This window comes from Rhinoraja longicauda, chromosome 11 (genome assembly GCF_053455715.1).
Source record: "Rhinoraja longicauda isolate Sanriku21f chromosome 11, sRhiLon1.1, whole genome shotgun sequence".
In the NCBI taxonomy this organism is placed as follows: domain Eukaryota; kingdom Metazoa; phylum Chordata; class Chondrichthyes; order Rajiformes; family Arhynchobatidae; genus Rhinoraja; species Rhinoraja longicauda.
The window spans coordinates 14,682,407-14,706,714 of NC_135963.1; the positions used below are offsets into that span (position 1 = coordinate 14,682,407).

The window sequence follows — 24,308 nt, forward strand, 5'->3', positions numbered from 1 at the left end:
TAACAAGATTTACAGCAAGATTTTGATCAGGTGGGCTGAGGTAATGGCAAATGGAGTTTAATTCAGTTAAGTGCAAGTTCTGTGTTTTGAGAAGTCAAAGCAGGGTAGGACATTCATAGTGAATGGTATGACCCTGGGGAGTATGGTAGAACAGAGGGACCTAGGGGTACAAGTACATAGTTCTCTGAAAGAAGCATCACAGATGGACAGGGTGGTGAAGAAGGCTTTGAGCGCGCTGGCCTTCATTAGTAAGGACATTGAATATACAAGTGGGAATTTATGTTGCAGTTGTACAAGATGTTGATGAGGCCACACTTGGAGTATTGTGTTGACTTTCGGTCAGCCAGCTATGGGAAAGATGTCTTTCAACTAGAAAATGAGTAGAGAAGATTTATAAGGATGTTGCCAGGACTTGGACTGTGTTGTAGGGAGAGGTTAGTTAGGCTAGGATTTTATTTCTTCGAGTGGAGGAAACATAGGGTTTACCTAACAGATGTGCATAAAATCATGATGGGGGTAGATAGGATGAATGCACACAGGCCTTTATTCATGGTTGTACAGTCAAGGTGATTTTATAGTTCAAGGTGAAGGAGAAGATTTCATTGGAACTAGAGTGGCCAGAGGGGGCAGGTACAATGATGAAGTTTACAAGACATTTGGACAAATACTTAGGAGGAATGGATTAGGGGGATATGGATCAAATGCGGACAAATGGGACTAGCTCAGATGAGCATCTTGGTTGCCTTGGACAAGTTAGGCCGAAGAGTTTATTTCCACGCTGGATGGCCACTGAGCCTCTAAATGCTGGATTCTTGGTCAGTGACGATCTCCATATATTACTTTGTGTACCTAGGAAAATTTTAACTACTTCTTAACTAAGATTGGTATTTATTGACGAATATTTGGTAATATCTAGCTGATTTTCTTCCCTTAAGATCACATGCCGAAGATAGTGGACACTTTTACCGAAGTTGAATTGAACCTGAAGTCAAGCCCGGTAATGAGATGTTCTGCCTCAGCCATTCCTTTGCCTGTCAATGGGGAAATTCACATCCGTAAATCAACCAGTGCGATAATAAAGGTGAGTGTCCCAACAATATGTTGCAATCATGAGTTAGGATTCAAAGCATATGCCAAGAGATTGTCACAGCATTTTTCATGAATAGAATCGACAATGTAATGATGTGTCGAGAGGAACTGCAGATGCTGGTATATACTGAAGATAGACACAAAGTGCTGGAGTAACAGCGGGTCGGGCGGTAGAATCTCTGGTGATAAAGGATGGATGAAAATTCGGGTCGGGACCCTTCTTCAGACGTTCGACAATGTAACATATTTTCAAGCTAACAATTCCTGCTAGAACAAGAACAGGCTTGGCAATCGTTTCACTGAACACCTCCGCTCAGTCCATCTTAACCTACCTGATCTCCCGGTGGCTCAGCACTTCAACTCCCCCTGCCATTCACAATCTGACCTCACTGTCCTGGGCCTCCTCCATTGTTAGAGTGAGGCCCAACATAAATTGGAGGAACAGCACCCCATATTTCACTTGGGTAGTTTACACCCCAGCAGTATGAACATTGACTTCTCTAACTTCAGATAGCCCTTGCTTCCCCTCTCTACCCCCTCCCCCTTTCCAGTTCTCCCACTTGTCTTACATTCTATCTTTGCCCCGCCCCCTCCCCTGACATCAGTCTGAAGAAGGGTCTCGACCCGAAACGTCACCCATTCCTTCTCTCCAGAGATGCTGCCTGACCCGCTGAGTTCCTCCAGCATTTTATGCCTACCTTCGATTTAAACCAGCATCTGCAGTTCTTTCCTACACAACAGAAGGAAAAGGCAAGTGCATTTGTGGAGGTGTGAAATGTTGAAATCTTTTAGTGATACAGAATCATAGAATGATGTAGCATCATGCCTGTGCCAGGTCTTAAGTACAATTGTTACACTCAAACCCTTCCATAGTTCCTTCCCCAAAATCCTCTTTGTACATTTGAACTTAACAGCCAAAAAATGGTTTCTCTCTGTTCTAAATAAACTGAGAGACTGAGTCTCCCTCATGTTCTTAGGTAGAGAATTTCCTCTTTGGTTGACAATATTTCATCTCATTCCTGTGCTGAGAGGTGAACCCCATATTCTGAAACTGTGTCCCCCAATTCTGGACCCCGAGCCGGGGAAATAATCAGCCATGTTTGTACCCAACTAAGCCCCAAACAAAGGTATTCTTATTTCAGTGAAATCGCCTCTCATTCTACAACAGAGTATAGAGCCAGCCTGTTTAATTTCTCCTCGGAGGATAGTGCATTCTTCGTAGAAATCAACCTGGTGAACCTTTGTTATATGTTTCCTTTGTATCAAATATGTCCGTCCTTAGATGGGATATGGACACAATATCCCAGGTATGGTCTCCCAAGGGTCCTGTATAATTGCAGTCAGAAATGATTTGCATATTGGAGTGGGTGAAGAAAGCAGGATAATGTAAACACATGAGAATACTCTGGTGGCTTTGTACTGATCTTTCCTGAAACAGCAACTGATCCAGCTCGGGGGCAAACGGCTTGTAAAATTATCTGTTGGATGAGCCTCCCCTCACACCTGCTGTTCATGACCGTCTGTCACATTAAGCTGCTACTGTCAAGTAAGGCATTTTACATTTGGGTTTTGAATAAGCGCAAAAGAGTTCGCCCTGGTGTTCTGGCCAATATCAATCCCCCACAATCAATATCATTAATAAATACAATACAATACAATACAATACAATACAATCTTTATTGTCATTGTACAGGGGTACAACGAGATTGGGAATGCGCCTCCCATACGATGCAATAATTTAATTAATTTAAACAACAACAACCCAACGAGACAAATTGTAAGTTTTAAGACAGACAGAAGAAGGGTCTCTCAAGGATGGAGGAAGGAACTGCAGATGCTGGTTTAAACCAAAGATAGACACAAAAAGCTGGAGTAACTCAGCGGGCCAGGCAGCCTCTCTGGAGAAAAGGAATAGGTGACATTGAGTTTTGGGTTGAGACCCTTCTTCAGACTGAGAGTCAGGGGAATGGGAGATATTGATGGTATAGATGGATCAGGCTATCCATAGATGCTGCCTGCCCTGCTGAGTTACTCTGGCATTTTGTGCCTATCCTCATTATAAACCAATATTTGCAGTTCCTTCCTACACATTATCACGTTACCATTTGTCGAAAGCAACGCACTTCTGGACAGCTTGGGCCATAAGTGCCGATCACTGTGGCACAGGTCAGGTCAGGTCAGGTCACACCCTCCTAAACTGAAATTGATCCAACTATCCTTTGTTTTCTGCCGGATAACCAGATCTCACTCTATGCCGGTACATTATCCTAAATCCATGTACTTTCATCCTGTTTGAAGACCTTATGCGTAGCACTCCATCTGTAAGGTCAAACACACCATATCCATTGGCTCCCCTTATGTATTCTATCAGATACAGTACAAGCTCAAAAATCTCTATAAAAATATAATTTTCCTCTCACAAATACATGCCAACTCTGCCAAATCTAATCATTATTTTCCATGTGCCCTGCTTTATGTTCCTTAACAATAGGTTCTGGCAGTTTATGGCTGACATCAAGCTAACTGATTTTTAGATTTAGATTTAGAGATACAGCGCGGAAACAGGCCCTTTGGCCCACCGGGTCCGCGCCGCCCAGCGATCCCCGCACATCAACACTCCTACACCCACTTGGGACTATTTTTACATTTGCCCAGCCAATTAACCTACAAACCTGCACGTCTTTGGAGTGTGGGAGGAAACCGAAGATCTCGGAGAAAACCCACGCAGGTCACGGGGAGAACATACAAACTCCGTACAGACGGCGCCCGTAGTCAGGATCGAACCTGAGTCTCAGGTGCTGCATTCGCTGTAAGGCAACAACTGTACCGCTGCGCCACCGTGCCGCCTCAATGGCTGATCTGTATATCCTTGGTTTTCTCTCTCCCTCTTTTCCAATATGGCAGGATTACATTTGCTGTCATCCACCCAGTGAGAACTATTAACGAAAGAGGGTATATTAAAAGATAATAGGAGAACATGTGAGATTTTTTTTAAGGCAGGCAATTTTACCCAAACACCTTCTGAGAAATTCTGTGTCATAAGGTTTTGAAATAGATGGCAATGCGGATTTAGGATGCACTGTCCACGAACTTTTAAAAGATGCCAACCAGTGTAATAAATGCCCAATTTTGGTTGTTACCTGGTATGCCTGATAATTTATTGTATTATTGTGTATTGTACATTTACCTGCGCGAGATAACCTTATGAGGTGTTTGCGCAGTAATCAACCAGAACCAGAACCAGTATTGGGCGGCACGGTAGCGCAGCGGTAGAGTTGCTGCTTTACAGCGAATGCAGCGCCGGAGACTCAGGTTCGATCCTGACTACGGGTGCTGTACTGTAAGGAGTTTGTACGTTCTCCCCGTGACCTGCATGGGTTTTCTCCGAGATCTTCGGTTTCCTCCCACACTCCAAAGACGTACGGGTATGTAGGTTAATTTGACTGGGTAAATGTAAAAAATTGTCCCTAGTGTGTGTAGGATAGTGTTAATGTGCGGGGATCGCTGGGCGGCGCGGACTTGGTGGGCCGAAAAGGCCTGTTTCCGCGCTGTATATATATGATATATGATATATGATATGATATTGTTGTGTTAATGTGCCTGTAAAGCTGCAGCAAGCAAAAAATATTAATTGTTCTGGTCCAATGGCATATGACAATTAAACACTCTTGCCTCTTGCGAGTCCATCCTCTATCTGCATAGTCATCTCTTTCAAAACCTTAGGATGTAGAATTTCTCAGATGGTAGTTGAGTAAAACTCATGCCTTAAAGCATCCCTGATGTTCTCCTATTCCCCTTTACCACCGTTGTTTCTTTAATTATACTATGTCTTTCATTGGTCCTTATTTTCCAGGCCTCCTATTCCCCTTTACCACCATTGTTTCTTTAATATACTATGTCTTTCAATGGTCCTTATTTTCCAGGCCTTGTGTCAACAGCCTGTCTCCAGTGGTACCCAGAGCCTTCTTTGGGTACTGCAGTATGTGATTGATAAGTCATTCCAAGTTCCCCATTCCATTATACAACCAGTTAGTAAGGTTGAGACAGGGAGTCCTGCCTTTTCACTCTATCCCTCGTGTAGATAATTTTTAGCCAATTTGACTGTCGATCAAAGATAGACACAAAGTGCTGGGGTAACTCAGCGGGTCAAGCAGCATCTCTGGAGAAAATGGACGTTTGGTGACGTTTCGGGTCAGACCATTCTCCAGAGTGAAAGTAGAGGTTGGAAGGAGGGAGGAGGTTGGGGGGGGGGGGGGGAGGAAGAAGAATGAAGAGCTGGAGGCAAGAAAAGACCAGGAACAATCAGGGTCAGCCACAATTGACCTCAGGTAGGGTGGTGCCCTGGTGGGCCCATTGTTGGCTAGGGAAGGTGTGAACTGAGGAGGGATACAATGTGGAGAACTTGCTAAACAACTGGGAGAGGAATGTGTCGAGGAGAGAGGGAGAGGGGAGGGGAGTGTAGGTGGAAGTTACTTAAAATTAGAGAATTCAACATTCATACTGCTGGTTTGTAAGCTACTCAAGTGAAATATGAGGTGTTGGGGTTGAGGAAGGATCCCAACCCGAAATGTCATCTTTCCTTTTCCCCCCATAGATACTGCCTGACCTGTTGAATTCCTCCAGCATTTTGTTTTATTTTTCTCAAAATTCCTGCATTTGCTGTCTCTTACATCTTTGCGATGTTTAGCCTGTTTAAAATGTCCCCCTGCATCAATCCAGGAAACACATTGAGTTAGGGTGTGGACATGTGTTTCTTTACTTCATGATACATTTCCACAAAATAAGGAAGAAGAGAAGGCCCAAATTGCTCCTTGTCTACAGAATATTATGAATTTGAAGATGTATTCGCACTGCACGCAAAAGATCTCCATTGGTATTTTGTACAAAAAGGATTAATTATTGAAGAAGGGTCTGAAGAAGGGTCTCGACCCGACACATCACCCATTCCTTCTCTCTAGAGATGCTGCCTGACCCGCAGAGTTACTCCAACTTTTTGTATCTATCTTCGGTGTAAACCAGCATCTGCAATTCGTTCCTGCACAAGGATTAATTGCTGTTTGGAAGCCCGTGATTTTGAACAAAGTCATCCTGTTATCAAATGTCAGAAATGAATTGAAATGTTATTTATATTTTCATCTCAGGCAGTGAAATCCATCATGCAAGGGAATTTAACCACTTCGGAATTCAAATTACCGCAGGTTAGTCCACAGGATGAAGGCATTTGGGAGTGTGGAGTCAACACATCTACCGGCACTGAATCTAGGAGGTTCAAAGTCATTGTTAAAGGTAGGAGGTTCCAAAAGCTTAAACCTTTGGGACTCGACATTCAGCTTATAGCTGTTGTGCGGAGCCTTTAAAAATATGATTAAATGTGATAAAATGTTATAAAACTGTTGCTGCAAATCCTTGCCAATCCCACCGAACCTCTCACCTCTAACTCTAGCTTCTAATATTAGGATCACCCTTCCTTATTTTCCATTTTGTCTACCTCTTTGAAAGGTGAAGTATCACATAATATTTAATTCCCATCCTTGATCACCTCACAAAACAATTGTTATTTGATGGTACCTATATCGTTCTATATGTACCATTAATTTTTCAACCTTGTGAAGAATACTGGGAACATTCAGAAAAAGAACATTCATTTTTATATTCTTTTCCCTGCTCTGAAACAAAGTAGAGGTATACTCTTATGTTTGTATGTTATCCATTTTGCTACTTTGAACTACCATCATATTACTCTCTCTTTGACTTTCTAAATGTACCCTCACCCCAGAACTTGCCCCTCAATGAGAAAGATCTTGTGCAATAGGCACAGAGACCTATGTGTTGGAAGTTTTGTAGTTTTGTATGTGGCGTTGAATGGAATGAACTTAACCATATCTTACCTAAATCTTAATGGGGTTTAAGACAATTCTTCATCAACCACCATCTTCATTCCTGGATGAGCCACGCTTTTCCCAATGTATTTTCATGGAACAGCTGCATTGTGCATTTTGCTCAGAGAAGGGGAATCGAGAACCAAAGGGCATAGGTTTAAAGTGAAGGGGGGAAAGATTTTATAGGAATCTGAGGAGTAACTTTTTCACACAAAGGGTGGTGGGTGCAAAGAATGAGCTGTCGGAGGAAGTAGTTGAGGCAGGGACTATCGCAACGTTTAGACAGGTACATGGATGGATAGGACAGGTTTGGAGGGAAATGGGCCAAACACTGGGAGGTGGTACTAGTGTCGATGGAACATGCTGGTCAGTATAGGCAAGTTGGGTCGAAGGGCCTGTTTCAACACTGTATGACTCTACGAACCTATGCTGCAATGGATCATCTGTTTGTCTATTTCTTATTTTACAAACAAGTAATAATTGTTTTTTCCAGTGCCTCCAATGCCAGTGAACATTCCGAGTGTCCTAGAGAAGAAAAGCAGGCAGCTAAAAGTGAATCCAAACAGTGAGAACTTCACTGGAGATGGGCCGGTGAAATCTGTTAAACTTCTCTACAAGCCAAATGATAGTGGCGCACAGTGGTCAACGATAGTAGGTGAGGCATTTGAAATGAGTCAGTGTTGACTGAAAACTCTCGGGGATCGTAGGTTATATAAATCTTTGGTGGCTTAAAGTGAGGAAAATGTCAATCTTGGCATTTTGATCATCTTACCAATTGGTAAAGACAGATACAAACCCAAACTAATGGGAACAGGAAGTCCTAAAATGGATGGCACAGTGGTGCAGTGGTAGAGCTGCTGCCTTAGTGCCAGAGACCAGGGTTCAATCCTGACTATGGGTCCTGTCTGTACAGAGTTTGTATGTTCTCCCCGTGACCACTAGGGTTCTCTGTGGGTGCTCCAGTTTCCTCCCACACACCAAAGATGTACAGGTTTGTTGGTTAATTGGCTTCTGCAAATTGTAAATTGTCCCTTGTGTGTAGGATAGTGCTAGTGTATAAAGTTATCGTTGGCGTGGACTCGGTGGGCCAAAGGGCCTGTTTTCATACTGCATCTCGAAAGTCTAAAGTCTTGGCATTAGCAGAGAAACAAGTGACATGACTGCCCTCCAGTGGACTGCTGAGGAACCAGAGAAGACCATTAATTCTGAAATTGGTCCAACTTTCAAAGAGATTAAAGTGAACTTATTACCTTACCCAATTAAGATTAATGACTGAAATGCGGGAGATGGTGTCTTACGAATCTGATTGTTTTTTGAAGAAGTAACCAAAAAGGTTGACAAGGGCAAAGCCACATTGTCTACATGGTCTTCAGCAAGGCATTTGCTAAGGTTCCACATGGTAAGCTGCTATAGAAGGTTAGATCGCAAAGGATCCAGGGAGAGTTAGCTGAGTGGATAGAGAATTGGCTTCATGGAACAAGCATAGAGTGACGGCTGAAGGTTGTTTTTCGGACTGGAGGCCTGTGACTAGCGGTGTGCCTCAGGGATCGGTGCTGGGCCCATTGCCTTTTGCAGTTTATATCAATGATTTGGACGAGAATGTCAAATGCATGATAGGGAAGATTGCAGATAGCAGTACAGTGCGTGGTATCATAGATAATGAAAACAGTTATCACAAATTGCAGCAGGAACTTGATAAGTTGGGCAAATGGGCTGAGAAATGGTTAATGGAGTTTAATGTAGATAGTGTGAGGTGTTGCACTTTGGGTACGACCTTCACAGTTAATAGCAGGGCCCTGGGGAGTGTCGTAGAGCAGAGAGATCAAGGTATATAGATACCTTGAAAGTCGTAGGTAGAAATGGTAGTCAAGAAGGCTTTCGGTACATTGACATCAGTCGAGGTATTGAGCATTAGAAGTTGGGATGTTACGCTACAATTTAGTTTAGAGATACAGCGCGGAAACAGGCCCTTCAGCCCACCGAGTCCGCACCAACCAGCAATCCCCGCACATTAACACAAACCTTCACTCACTAGCGACAATTTACACTTGTACCAAGTATACAAACCCAAGCCAATTAATGTACAAACCTTTACATCTTTGGATGTGGGAGGAAACCTAAGGTCTTGGAGGAAAACCACACAGTCATGGGGAGAATGTACAAGAACACATGAAAATAGGAGCAGGAGTAGGCCAACCGGCCCCTCGAGCCCGCTCCGCCATTCAATATGATCATGGCTGATCCTACCCCAACCCCCTTCCCACCATCGCCCTTCTTCCCACCCAAAAGAACCGTGTGATCTCCTGGGAGAGGCGAAAAAACGGATAAAAACCCAGGCCAATTTGGGGAAAAAAATCCGGGAAACTCCTCTCCGACCCCAAGCTAGGCGATCGAAACTTGTCCAGGATATTACTCAGGTCTTACTATAGTAACAATAGCTCATGTCCACTTCCCTGCCCGCTCCCCGTAACCCCTAATTCCCTTGTCTATTAAAAAACAATCTTTTTCCGTTTTAAATTTATTTAATGTTCCTGCTTCCACAGCTCCCTGAGGCAGCGAATTCCACAGACTAACCACCCTCTGAGTGAAGAAGTTTCTCCTCATCTCAGTTTTAAAAGAGCCCCCTCTTATTCCAAGACTATGTCCCCTAGTTCTGGTCTCCCCGATCATTGGAAACATCTTTAGCGCATCCACTCGATACAAACTCCGTAATCGGAATCAAACCTGGGTCTCTGGCACTGCAAGCGCTGGTAAGGCAGCAACTCCATCACTGTGCCGCCCAATACCTTGTACAATATTTTCATTCACAAAATGCTGGAGTAACTCAGCAGGTCAGGCAGCATCTTGTACAATATGTTGTGAGGCCACATTTGAAGTATTTTCAGTTTTGGAATCAACTCCCAAAGCACCAGGGGAAATTTATAGAGATCAATTAATCTTTAAACACACATCTTGGGGATGTGGGAGGAGACCAGGGCACCCAGAGGAAACCCACGCGGTCACAGGGAGGACGTCCAAACTCCGCACGGACGGACAAACTCCACTGAGGTCAGGATCGAACCCTGTTCTCTAGAGCTGTGAGGGAACAGCTCTACTTTCTGCGCCACTGTGCCACCCTTGCTATTTCCAGATAGGGAACTGCCATTCGAGAGCCTGGCTATGTCATAATTGGGGCTGTGAACATCCAGCCTATTCTGAGTGCATTAATCAGCAGCAATGGTAGCACGTTGTTTGCATGTTGATTTAATGGCTGTGAACGAAAAGCCAGGGACTGCAATGGACATTGCATTGGAATGAAGTAAATGACCATCAAGGCAGCAGTTCTCGTCGATCCTCTCTGTAGTTATAGGTTAGCTAACGCCGGTAAATAGCATCTCGGCTAAAATTGAGGACTGTTTTATTTCAGTTGATAATAACGAGCCGATCACACTAATGAACCTGAAGCCTTCGACACGTTACCTGGTTCGAGTCCAGCTGACTCGCCCAGGAGAAGGAGGAGAGGGACCTCCAGGCCCTGATGCAATTTTGGAAACAGATTGCCCAGGTAAATGCCATTCCATGAGATCACCGCTACTCTGATCTTGGCTTCAGCACCACTTTGCAACCCAATCCCTGTTATTTTCACTGAGAGATTTTCTTCAATCTATCTTAGATTTATAGAGTGTTACAGCATGGAAGCAAGCTCTTTGGCCCAAGTTGTCCATGCCGACAAGGTGCCAGCCTGAGCTATTTCCATTTGTCTGCGTTTGACCCATATTTCTCCAAACCTTTCTTATCCCTGTAGCTGTCCAAATGTCTATTGCACATTGCATCCATCTTTACCACTTCCTCTGTTGGCTCATTCCATATACCCACCACCCTCTATATGGAAAAACCTGCCCCTCACGTCCCCTTAACATCTTTCTCCATTCACCTTAAACTGATGCTCTCAAGTTTTAGACTCCCCTACCCTGGGAAAAAGGCTGTGGCTGTTCATCTTATCTATGCCCCTTATGATTATATATACCTCTATGGGGTCATCCTTTGGCCTCCTTCATTCCTGGGAATTCAATTCTAGTTTTTTACATCTCTCCTTGTAAGTCCAGTCCCGGCAACATCCATGTTGACCTTATCCACACCCTCTTCAACTTAATCACATCCTTCCTATGGCATTGCAACCGATAACTGCACATATTAGAAACATAGAAACACAGAAAATAGGTGCAGGCCATTTGTCCCTTCGAGCCAGCACCACCATTCATTGTGATCATGGCTGATCATCCACAATCAGTAACCCGTGCCTGCCTTCTCCCCATACCCCTTGATTCCGCTAGCCCCTAGAGCTCTATCTAACTCTCTTTTAAATTCATCCAGTGAATTGACCTCCACTGCCTTCTGTGGCAGAGAATTCCACAAATTCACAACTCTCTGGGTGAAAAAGTTTATTCTCATCTCAGTTTTAAATGGTCTCCCCTTTTTTCTTTGACTGTGGCCCCTGGTTCTGGACTCCTCCAACATTGGGAACCTTTTCTCCTGCTTCTAGCTTGTCCAGTCCTTTTATAATGTTATATGTTTCTATAAGATCAACTGCAGAAGGACCTATTTACTCCTGTACTCAAATCCTCTTGTTATGAAGGTCAACATGCCATTAACTTTCTTCACTGCCTGCTGTACCTGCATGTTTACTTATTGCTATAAGTGCTGTCTCATTATGGCTTGAATATATTTCACAGTAGCCTTCATGTATGTCTGGGGAATTCCAACCCAGACTGTTCTCCCTCTGAAAGACAGGAATTCCACTTCATCCTGACCTAAATGGATGACTCCCCTACCCACATTGAAACTTTGATTCCCAGTTAGAGTCATAGAGTGATACAGTATGGAAACAGGCCCTTCAGCCCAACGCACAAATTCTTAAAGCGTTCCATATTTTTAGAGAACTCTGTGATTTACGAACTGTTCCCAGGGACTCATTCAGAGACTGACATCGAGTGCTGCTGGAAGGTCATGAATTCGGTGAAAGACGTCCTTTGGTCTGCTCGAGCTTTGTTGACCACCCAGCGGAGCGAGCTGTCCGTCGGGGAATGTTGCGGACTGGCCCGCTGCAGACTGCAGGAGTACGAGCTGAGGGACACACTGAAGCTTGGTGCAGCCAACGCCAAGGCTCTGTGGGGGAGGGCCACAGTCTAGGGTCCTTCCACTGCCGGACATGGGGGGCAGGGTGTGGTGGAGACGCCCCTCAAAATAAGGGAAGGGATATCAGGCCAGTGGGCCACATGATTGGCAAGGGTGGGGGGTAATTGTGTGTAATTGGTGTATTGAATATATGTATTGAATGTATGTATAGCCTCTGTCGAATGGAGTTTTGGAAGGAACATCTTTTGTATATATTTGTATTTATTTATTTCTAGAATAAAGTATATTTTGAAATATTTTTTAAAAACTTGCCCACACCGGCCAACATGTCCCAGCTACACTTGTCCCACCTGTCTGCGCTTGGCCTAAATCCCTCCAAACCTGTCCTATCCATGTACCTGTCTAACTGTTTCTTAAACGTTGGGATAGTCCCAGCCTCAACTACCTCATCTGGCAGATTGTTCCATGCACCCACCACTCTTTGTGTGTAAAAGTTACCCCTCAGATTCCTATTAAATCTTTTCCCCTTCATTTTGAACCCATGTCCTCTGGAGTTCTAGAGATGTGCATTTGGGGAAAAACATATTCTCACCACCTACATGGTCAAGCCCCCCCTCCCCCCCAACTGCCCCCCCCCTCCCCTCCAGAATCTTGTATATTTTAACATCACACCTCCCCCTGTGCACGATACATCAAAATTAATGATTATTTCTTCCTTCAGAACCCACCATGGTGCCAAAGATTGATCGGGTGTTGACCAAGAAGAGGGACACCATCTCCATCAGCTGGAATATTTCCAAAGATCGCGGGAATGGAAGTGGGTTCATCGTCGAAGTCATTGACCTTGAGAATTCAGTGAAGAAAGAGATCAGAGTGGAGCCCTTCTCTGTGCGGTCCACAGACATTAGAGACCTGGAGCCTGGCCATACGTACGAGATGTATGTCACAGCATTCCACTGTGGAAGCCTTGGGACCCCATCTGACCCAGTTAAAGTGCAAGTGGATGCAGGTAACTGGAATAATTGATAGGTTTTTTTTCCTAGCATTGTAAACTGGAAGAAAAAAAATTGAATATATTTCTGGCTATTTTACCAAATGAGATTCTTTTGTGGAAATTGAAAGCAGAATATTGGAAAAAGTGAATTAAGTCTTAGAATCTCTTACCACAAGAAAGGTGGGCAGTAAAGAACAGATAGTAGATGATTTTAATGCATTTTTTGCTTAATGTTGTGTATTTCATTACTTTGACGACCCTTAGTATTTGCGGAGATAGATTTAATAATAATAATAATGATGAATGAATAAGTTTATTGGCCAAGTATGTGCATATACAAGGAATGTGCCTTGGTGCTCCGCTCACAAATGACAACACAAACAATTAAGAATAAAGCATAAACACATCAAAACAATAAGGATACAACATTACGGTCTAATCAGAGTTAGATTTCTTCATCAGAGTTGGCATCAAGTGCTCTTGTAACAGATTTAACTCGGCTAAACGCAGAGAAATTATGCATGGGAGTTGACCGTGAAAGAATGGACCGACTGGGCTTCTATTCACTAGAATTTAGAAGGATGTGAGGGGATCTAAAAGAAACATATATAATTCTTAAGGGATTGGACAGGCTAGATGCAGGAAAAATGTAAGATGAGGAAAAGCTTTTTCACCCAGAGAGTTGTGAATCTGTGGAATTCTCTGCCACTAAAGGCAGTGGAGGCCAATTCACTGGATATATTCAAGAAAGAGCTAGATATAGCTCTTAGGGCGAACGGAATCAAGGGATTTGGGGGTAAGCAGGAATGGGGTACTGATTTTGGATGATCAGCCGTGATCATATTGGATGGCGGTGCTGGCTCACAGGGCCGAATGGCCTACTCCTGACCTATCTTTTTTGTTTCTATGACCAGAAGATGGGATCATGTGAGGGATGGGAACATACTTTGGAGATTGCTGCCTTTTGCCTTCTTCCCCAAACTTTACTCCTTCCCAACCCCAATAGCAAAGTGTTTTACTCCACTTTCATCACAGCTTTTCCTGATACTGTACAGTGGCTGCCAGAGAAAGGGTATTTTAGGCCTCCTCAGCAGTCAATGTGACCACGTTTATTGGCATATGAACAAGAATGTTGAGGTACAGGTACAATGAAAATCTTGCTTGTAGCAGCATTAGAGGCACATCGAATCAGACAACACAGCAGAACATAAATTATAGATAATGTATAGAAAGGAGCTCCAGATACCGGTTCACACCAAAGATAGGCATAAACTGCTGGAGTAAGGCAGCATCAGAGAAAAGGAATAGATAACATTTTCGAGCTAGAATCTTTCTTCAGACTGAAAGATAGAGGTAGCGGGGGGGGGGAGGGGGACGGGGGGGGGGGACGACTGGAGGCGTGGAAAGGATACATATATTATACATAGACAAGACAGTGAAAAGAAAATAACCATGCAAAACAAGACATTAGTGCAAAAACACAATTAGACACAAATCCATGGTGGTGCAAGAGGTGGTCCATAGATTCCTATTGCTGAGGTAGGATTGGGGATGTGCAGTTCAGGTCCGAACCTGATAATAGACAATAGGTGCGGGAATAGGCCATTCAGCCCTTCGAGCCAGCACCGCCATCGTCTGATGGTAGTAGAAAAGTAGCTGTTCTTGAACCTGATGTTGTGGAACCTCAGGCTTCTGTACATCCTGCCTGGCAATGGCTGCAAGAAGGTGGCAAGGCCTGGATGATGGGGATCCTTTGTGATAAATGCCCCCTTCTTGAAGCAACATCTCATGTAGATGCTTTTAAATGTGGACAGGGCTGGACATATAACAGGCCAGACTACGTTGCGTTGGAATTGCTGTACCAAGGAACCATGTAGCCAGTAAGGATCCTTTCAACAGCACTTTGTTAGTTTTTTAGTTTAGAGATACAGCATGGAAACAGGCCCTTCAGCTCACTGAGTCCATACCGACCATTAATCATCTGTACACTAGTTATATCCTACACACAAGGAACAATTTATAGAAGCCAATTAACCTACAAACCTGCATGTCTTTGTAATGTGGGAGGGAGCAAGAGCACCTGGAGAAAACCCACGTGGTCATGGAGAGAACGTACAAACTGGGCGGCACGGTGGCGCAGCGGTAGAGGTGCTGCCTTACAGCGAATGCAACGCCGGAGACTCAGGTTCGATCCTGATTACGGGCGCCGTCTGTACGGAGTTTGTGCGTTCTCCCCGTGACCTGCTTGGGTTTTCTCCGAGATCTTCGGTTTCCTCCCACACTTCAAAGACGTACAGGTATGTGGGTTAATTGACTGGGTATTATGTAAAAATTGTCCCTAGTGTGTGCAGGATAGTGTTAATGTGCGGGGATCGCTGGGCGGCGCGGACTTGGTGGGCCGAAGGGCCTGTTTCCGCGCTGTATCTATACATCTAAAAAATAAAAAAATCTAAAACTGCGTACAGACAGCACCCATAGTCAAGATCGCACCCGGGTCTCTGGCGCTGTATGGCAGCAACTCTACCACTGCACCACTGTGCCACCCTAAACTCTGTCGAAATTTATTAGGCTATTTGGTGACATTAGGGTTAGGCACACAAAATGCATAATATAACAGCATGACCATGTTGTACTCTGGTAGTTAAGCAAAGAATGCTCGATGCTCGAAGGTATTTATTCACAAAATGCTGGAGTAACTCAGCAGGTCAGGCAGCATCTCAGGAGAGAAGGAATGGGTAACGTTTCGGGTCGAGACCCTTCTTCTAGTGTGCGGGGATCGCTGGTCGGCGCGGACTCGGTGGGCCGAAGGGCCTGTTTCCGCACTGTATCTCTAAACTAAACTAAGTCTGAACAAGGGTCTCAACCCGAAACGTCGCCCATTCCTTCTCTCCTGAGATGCTGCCTGACCTGCTGAGTTACTCCAGCATTTTGTGAATAAATACCGTCGATTTGTACCAGCATCTGCAGTTATTTTCTTAGACTAAACTCTGTTCTGTTCTGCGTGTGCTGGTGGTATCTGGTTTGGCCGCCAGTGCTATATGATTAAAAATGTTGGTTCTGCCTGTGCAGGTCCCCCATCTCCCAGAGAGCTTCAGGCCATACCCCTGTCCCTGACCAGCATAACCTTGAAGTGGCAGCCACCTCTCAACACAAAGGAAATAATCAAGTACACCATCGAGTACCAGCAGATGGAGCCACCCAGCGAGCCTCGGTGGATTGATGCAGCAGCTGGAAACCAAACCATCCACGATCTGAGTCCCAGCACACTGTATCAATTCCGTGTCCGCGCCCAGTCTAAAATTGCTGGTGAATGGAGTGCACCCATCACATCCTGGACCTTCAGTGACTGTAAGTGAGACTTTTCACTGTTTTCGACCTCTTGCCTTTTGGCTGCTTCACTCCATTCACCCTTTGTGTTTTCTTCTCTTGCCATGGCCAATTTTCACATTCCCTGAAATAGAATTCACATTGTGAGTTTTTGACATTCACCTTATGAATTTTAATTCCATGCAATCTGTCCTCGATGGCCATTTGTGTGAGTGTAGACACCAGTCACAAAGGGAAACAATTCAAAGATTTCAAAATTTTCAAGAACTAGATAGGTTGGGATTGAGGCAGGAATCTTTGAGTTTTTAATTTCTTCTGAGGGGGTCTCTTTAATAAGGAATTGTGTGAGAGTGCATTAATGTTTCTTCTGAGGGGGAAGAGGAATTCCATTCTACCACCATCAGCTGCTCACAACCCTCCTGGACTTTCCCTACCTCATGATTGTTAGCCAGTTCCAGCTTGGTCCCTAATGGTAAGAAAATCCGCATGAGACAATAAAACTTGAAAAAAATTACCCTGTACCTTTATTAAAAGAATTTATACATATACGAATCTTTCATAGTCTCAGAATGTTCCAATTTCTTGATGGCCATATTTGGAACAATAGACACCTACCATGAAGGAAACATCTGTACGCATATTCTGCCAAGGGAGGTAGTTGAGGCAGGTCCTCTCACAACATTTCAGGGACATTTGGATAAGTATATGGATAGGAAAGGTTTGGAGGGCTTTGGGCCAAATGCAGGCTGGTGGAACCTGTAGCACCTCGGTCGTCATTGGCAAGTTGGGCCGAAGGGCCTGTTTCCATGCCGCTTAAAAACCCAAACGTACAAGAATATGAAGATTATCTTTTTTTACTGTTGTTATGTTAGGGATAAATATTAAGCAGAATTTGCTCGTTTTTGTTTGAACAAATGTTGTGCCCTCACCTGAGAAGGCAGACCTTCAGAATCCTTTGTACATACCAAATCTAAAAGGCAACACCTCAGACCAAGTAGCATTCCCTTAGAAATACGCTGAATGGCAGCACAGAATTTTTGCGTTGATTCGTGGAGAGGGATTTGGATCCACAATCCAGTGATACAGGGGCAAGAGGGCTACCAACTAATCCATAACTACCTGTAACACATTGCAAAGACGTGCAGGTCTTGTAGGTTAATTGGCTTCTGTAAATTGCCCCCAGTGTGTCGGATAGAACTAGTGTATGGGTGATCATTGGTCGGTGTAGATTCAATGGGCCGAATGGCCTATTTCCACATTGTATCTCTAAACTAAACTAAACTTCAGTGGTTCACCACCACCTTCGTCAGAACAATTAGAGGTGCACAATAAATGCTGGTCAACCCAGCGAAGGCCATATCCCATCAATACATTTAAGGTCACAATTACTGGCCAGCAATATCCTTGGAGTCGAGGGAGACCCGCAGGAGTCCTCAGTAACTATTGTTTTTGTTTTGAAATCCAGCAATTCCTCCAGCACCTTATGATGTTAAGGTATCAAACATTACCGACACATCTGCAGTGATCTCCTGGGTGGTACTTCCAAAACATGCCATCTCCTCTGTGATCATAAAGTGTAAAGTCTATGGGGCCACGACATTTCCTGAAGTGACAACCTTCAATTTGGCGGAGACGCCAACGTCGGAGCACGTCTTGCTTGGGTTGCAGCCCGAGACTCCCTACCTAGTGGAGGTTGTAGCCATAAACAATAAGGGTGAAAGCCACCCAAACCCAATGAAAGAGCTTCGCACTGCAGCAACTCCACCAGGTAAGAGTTTTAAAGACTTGACTAACAGTTGGCACTGAGATCCATGTAGACACTTATCTGTACAGCTTCATATTTGTGTTCAGAGCAAGGAACATTTGCAAACAAGTCGTCACACCAAGAATTCTCACACATCAAACAAAGCCTCACATTGAGTGCTTTCATACATTGGTGGTCGGACTTTGGTTTGGTGGTTTCCTCATTAATTTAAGATTTATGGGCGGCACAGTGACGCAGCAGTGGTGATGCTGCCTTATAGCGCCAGAGACTTGGGTTCGACCCTAATCACGGGTGCGGTCCGTACAGAGTTTGTGCGTTTGGCCCGCGACCCATGTGGGTTTTCTCTGGGTGCTCGGGTTTCCTCCCACATTCCAAAGATGTACAGGTTTGCAGGCTAATTGGCTTTGGTAAAAATTGTAAATTGTCCCTAGTGCTAGTGCACGAGGATCACAGGTCGGCGTGATCTCGGTGGGCCGAAGGGCCTGTTTCCGTGCTGTGTCCCTAAACAATACTAAGCTAAGCTAAACTAAAATAAATTGTTAAAGCCATTGAGGGCCAAGAATGAGATCATTGCAAGTTAACTGAAAAGATGACTGCTTCCTCACGTTGGACATTTTCCTTTTCCCCAGCTACATCCAGCGTGTTTCAAGTAGTGGGAAGTTTGGAACAGCCCCCTGGAAGTGACCAGCAGCTGTTGATGGCCATTGTGGCCTCAGTGTCCGCCACCTGTATGACCATCCTCTTGGCACTCCTGGGCCTCTTCTGCATTCGTAAGACCCTCTGCCAGCGACGTCGAACCTTCACATACCAGTCCGGATCAGTAAGTACTCGGTCAGCCAGTTTACAAAATGCAATGCAGAAACTGATCAAGGTTACTCCAACAGCATCTCCAGACAAGCAACCTCAATCTATGGGCGGCACAGTGGCGCAGTGGTTGAGTTGCTGCCTTACAGTGCCAGCGACCAGTGTTCAATCCTGACTCCGAGTGCTGTCTGTGCTGAGTTTGCATGTTCTCTCTGTGACCGCATACGTTTTCTCCCACATCCCAAAGACATGCAGGTTTGCAGGTTAATTGGCTTTTGTAAATTGTTCTTTGTGTGCAGGATAGCGTTCGTGGTGGTAGGTGGACATGGAGAGGGAGGGGTATAATATAAGATTGGAAAATGAACTAGCTTCCCTTTGGAATTCTTGCACACATATAAGATTATATCCTTATGTAGAAACAAGGAATTGCAGATGCTAGTTTACACGAAAGGACAAAAATTGCTGAGGTAACTCATCAGGTCAGGCAGCATCTCTGGAGAACATGGAGAGGTGATGTTTCAGTTCAGGACCCTTCTTCAGGTATCCTTAATTGTGTCAACATAAATCCAGGGTGGAGGCAGTCACACTCCACAAACCAGAAGGTCTCTTGGCATTACAATCTTGGCATTATGGTAGTACTAGGGCGGCACGGTGGTGCAGCGGTAGAGTTGCTGCCTTACAGAGCTTGCAGCGCCGGAGACCCAGGTTCGATCCTGACTACGGGTGCTGTCTGTACGGAGTTTGTACGTTCTCCCCGTGACCGCTTGGGTTTTCTCCGAGGTCTTCAGTTTCCTCCCACACTCCAAAGACGTACAAGTATGTAGGTAAATTGGCTTGGCAGATGTAAAAACTGTCCCAAGTGTGCGTAGGATAGTGTTAATATGCGGGGATCACTGGTCGGGGTGGAGCCGGTGGGCCGAAGGGACTGTTTCCGCGCTATATCTCGAAACTAAACTAAACTAAATCTGCTGTGACCAGGGGGAGCCCATAAAAGCAGTGCTTAACTAACCAATTATTTCTCTTTGTTCTGAGGGTGAAGAGACAGTCCTTCAGTTTAACTCCGGGACGCTGACACTGACACGAAGGCCTAAACCACAGAGCGAGCCTCTCACCTACCCTATCCTGGAATGGGACAACATCAAATTCGAGGATGTTATCGGAGAAGGAAACTTTGGACAAGTTATCAAAGCGCTAATTAAAAAGGATGGACTAAAGATGAACGCTGCAATCAAGATGTTAAAAGGTGTCTTTTAAAAGAAGATGGTTGGAGGGATATGGGTCAAATATGGGCGAATGGGATTAATTTAGATGGTCAGCGTGGATGGGTTGGTCCGTGTTTGCTCTGTACGACTCTGTGACTCCATTTAATTCGTGTTAAAAACGAGCTGATCTGGTCTTGAGTTTCTCCTCTGTTGGCTTTTGTTGGTACAGTCTCCCAAAGTTGTATTCGACCAGCCAAAAAAACCAGGTGTGGAATTTTAAGCTAAATTAGCATTGAATACCACTGGAAAATAACTTTTCTTTTGTGACTGTATGTTGAGTCACTTAAAACTTTGTATGGATATTAGTTTATTATTGTCACATGGATTGAGATCGCGTGAAAATTTTTGTTTTGGGTTCTATCCAGGCAAATTATATTATTATTTAATAAGATGTACCATCAAGAACTATATGTGAGTGCAACAGGTTGTGCAAGAAAGTAGAGTGCAGTATATAGCATTACAATTGAATTTGAAAGTGCAGATTAAAGAAAGTGCAAAGGCTGCAATGAGTAGGTCGGGAGATGGGGAAGACGCACCTAGCTTATGAGAGGTCTGTTCAATTGTCTGATAACTGGAAAGGAACTGTTCTTGAACCTGGTGGTTCGTGCTTTCAAGCTTTTGTATCTGCGGCCCAACACAAGTAGGAAGAAGAGGAAATGGCCGGGATGTTTGGTTCTTGATTATGTTGGCTGCTTTCCCGAGGCAGTGCAAAATGTAGATGGGGTTGATTAAGTGGAGTGTGGGGAGGCTGTTTGCACGATGGGCTGGGCTATATCCAAAGCTCTCTGTGATTTTTTGTGGTCTTGGGCAGAGGGGCTGCCAATCGATATTGTGATGTGATCCAGTAGGATGCTCTCTATGGTGGTGTGGGCCCATCGTAGACTACGATAGCATGGATGTGCAGTCTCATGTGGCATCGATCATTGGACACATGCCGAATTTCCTTAGACCTGAGGAAGAGAAGGAGTTGATGTGCTTTTAGGGCTGTGGAATCAACGTGGGTGGACCAGGGTAAATTGTTGGTGACATCTACACCTAGGAACCTGAAGCCCTGGACCATCTCCTTCAGTACCTTTGATGCAGGTGGAGCTATATATGCTCCACTGCTTCCTGAAGTCAATGGCCCGCTCCTTTGTTTTGCTGACATTGAGGGGAAGTTTGTCTTCACACATTAAATGGACTCAAAGCTGGAGTAACTCAATGGGTCAGGAGAATATAGCATCTCTGGAGAAAAGGAATCGATGACGTTTCGGGTCGAGACCCTTCCTCAGACCACGCTATGAAGCTCTCTAGCTCCTTCCTATACTCCGTCTCATCATTCTTTAAGATCCAGCCCATTATGATGGTGCCATCTGCAAACATGTCAATAGAGTTATAACAAAGTTTGGTTGCTTGTAAGTGATGAACTGAATTTGACTTAAAAAGCTTTTTTTTTTAAACATTAACCCATTTTCAACTGTTCTAGTCAAACGGGAACCCAAGTTAGCACTCTTAAGCTTATCACAAAATATCTTTTAAGGCATTTAATGTACAGCATTGATGTACAGAGGATACGGGGAGAATAGGCTAGAGGAAAAATTAATTTGGGAATGGAATTGGTGGGTATGCTCTGTGAGCCAGCATTGTCCCGATGAGCCAAATCGCCCCCTTTGATGCTGTAAGGATATATGGAAATTGCTGAAACCTTGGTGATCTTATCCCAATAATCATCAACGTAAAATCATGTATGTAAATAAACTTGAATAATTTTCCTTCTTGAAGGTAAACTGGTAAGACTAACTACAACAGACTGCAGGTAGACACAAAATGCTGGAGTAACTCAGTGGATCAGGCAGCATCTCTGGAGAGAAGGAATGGGCCTGAGATGCTGCCTGACCCGCTGAGTTACTCCAGCATTTTGTGTCTACCTTCGATTTAAACCGGCATCTGCAGTTTTCTTTCCGAAACACCAGACTGCAAGTGCTTTTGAACAATGTTTGTGTTTTCTTGGTTTACTGAATGGTGAAAGAATTATTTGGAGTACTCTCCTCTATGAATGTGCACCTGGACATTTTATTTGTGACTGTGTTTCAAGCGACTGTGTTTTGATCACACCTGCCAGCATTTACTATTGGATGACATGTTAGAAACGTATGTAACGCCACCGTGTTGTAACTCACGCAGAATTCGCCTCTGAGAATGATCACCGGGACTTTGCGGGAGAGTTGGAGGTTTTGTGTAAACTTGGACATCATCCCAACATCATTAACCTGCTCGGAGCCTGTGAGAACAGAGGTAGGAACTGAAATCCACCAGAATTGTGCAGGGAGTTAAAAAAAAGAGTGAGAATATAGGACTCAACACTACAAAGGGTCTGGCTAGTCTTTCAAACTCTTTGCAATTTCAAATAACCGATCAAAATAGGATTCCAGAAGAAAATGCAGCAGTATTTGACATAAAAACAGAAAATACTGTAAATACATCAGACGGTAGCAATGGTGAGAGAAACAATATTTCAGGTCAATATTTTGATGATAGGACATTGTCACCTGAAATATTAACTCTCTCCATCTGAGGAGATTCTCACTGTAGTCTTTATGCTGATGAAATGCACAACTCCAAATTATGTGTCTCATAAGATTTTCAGACTTGCTTGTATTCGGCAACTGTGTACAGGGGCCCCATGGTTTATGGAAAGCTTGACTTACGGAAATCAAACTCTTATGTAAACTATGGAACACATATAAGATTATTAAGGGGTTGGACATGTTAGAGGCAGGAAACATGTTCCGAATGTTGGGGGAGTCCAGAACCAGGGGCCACAGTTTAAGAATATGGGGTAGGCCATTTAGAACGGAGATGAGGAAAAACTTTTTCAGTCAGAGAGTTGTAAATCTGTGGAATTCACTGCCTCAGAAGGCAGTGGAGGCCAAGTCTCTGAATGCATTCAAGAGAGAGCTAGATAGAGCTCTTAAGGATAGCGGAGTCAGGGGGTATGGGGACAAGGCAGGAACTTGGACTGATTGAGTATGATTGAGTACTGATTGAGAATGATCAGCCATGATCACATTGAATGGTGGTGCTGGCTCGAAGGGCCGAATGGCCTACTCCTGCACCTATTGTCTATTGTCTATTGTCTCCCAGCAATTGTTAAAGAACTCTAGAATTTAGATGAGGAGGATTTTCTCTAGCCAGAGGGTAGTGCATATGTGGAATTCATTGCTACAGATGGCTATGGAGGCCGTCAGTGGGTATTTTTAAAGTGGAGATTGGTAGGTTCTTGATTAGTTCGGGCGTCACAGGTTTTGGGGAGTGGGTAGGAGAATGGGCTGAAATAGATGTGAGCCCAGTTGGGGCACAGAGGAGAGTGGGGGGTGGGAGGGGGGGAGGTGGTGTGGGGGGTGGGAAGAAGGAAAGAGTGTGCACAGACGTTAATGGTTAGTTCGAAGGATGGGCATGGGATAAAGAGGGGATCAACGTTTTTGCAAAAGTCAAGAGAAAGATTATCTTAAAGCATGCTCTTACCAATTATATGGTATCTGAAATTATTAGATTCATGCAAATTTTTTAACTGCATCTGTTGTGTGACCAGGTTACCTGTACATTGCCATTGAATATGCCCCTTATGGAAACCTGTTGGACTTTTTACGAAAGAGCAGAGTTCTGGAAACCGATCCGGTGTTTGCAAGAGAGCATGGAACTGCATCCACACTGACCTCTCAACAGCTTCTCCAGTTTGCATCTGATGTTACAAAAGGAATGCAGTATCTCAGTGAGAAGCAGGTGAGCACAGGTATTGGAGAGGGTATTTGGGCACAGTGGCACCCATTTTTTTGTACAACGTGGGGTCCACCTAGAGAGTAAAGTGATGTTTGGTGCACACCTGCACACATGCAGCTATTATACACTGGAAATATGGAACACAGGCAGATCTTGAATCAAAGCATTATTTTTTTGTTATTAGAGACACAGCATGGAAACAGGCCCTTTGGCCCACTATGTCCACGCCGACCCATTCACACGAGTTATATTTTATCCCACTTTTGTATCCACTCCCTACACAATGGAAGCAAATTCAGTACTCATTTGGCAAG

General features: G+C 44.3%; 1 protein-coding gene across 2 annotated transcripts in view; it reads left to right on the forward strand.

Moving 5' to 3' along the window:
- tie1 (tyrosine kinase with immunoglobulin-like and EGF-like domains 1) overlaps positions 1-24,308 on the forward strand; it is a 69,109-nt gene that overhangs the window by 29,869 nt on the left and 14,932 nt on the right. The window contains exons 8-18 of one of the 2 annotated variants that reach the window (XM_078407922.1): positions 936-1,081; positions 6,231-6,375; positions 7,462-7,623; positions 10,375-10,512; positions 12,805-13,092; positions 16,147-16,425; positions 17,870-18,172; positions 18,799-18,989; positions 20,006-20,216; positions 22,399-22,509; positions 23,807-23,997. In XM_078407922.1, the coding sequence (XP_078264048.1) occupies positions 936-1,081; positions 6,231-6,375; positions 7,462-7,623; positions 10,375-10,512; positions 12,805-13,092; positions 16,147-16,425; positions 17,870-18,172; positions 18,799-18,989; positions 20,006-20,216; positions 22,399-22,509; positions 23,807-23,997 (2,165 nt within the window). The remainder of the gene's footprint in view (positions 1-935; positions 1,082-6,230; positions 6,376-7,461; positions 7,624-10,374; positions 10,513-12,804; positions 13,093-16,146; positions 16,426-17,869; positions 18,173-18,798; positions 18,990-20,005; positions 20,217-22,398; positions 22,510-23,806; positions 23,998-24,308) is intronic. The other variant, XM_078407923.1, reaches the window with a different exon arrangement.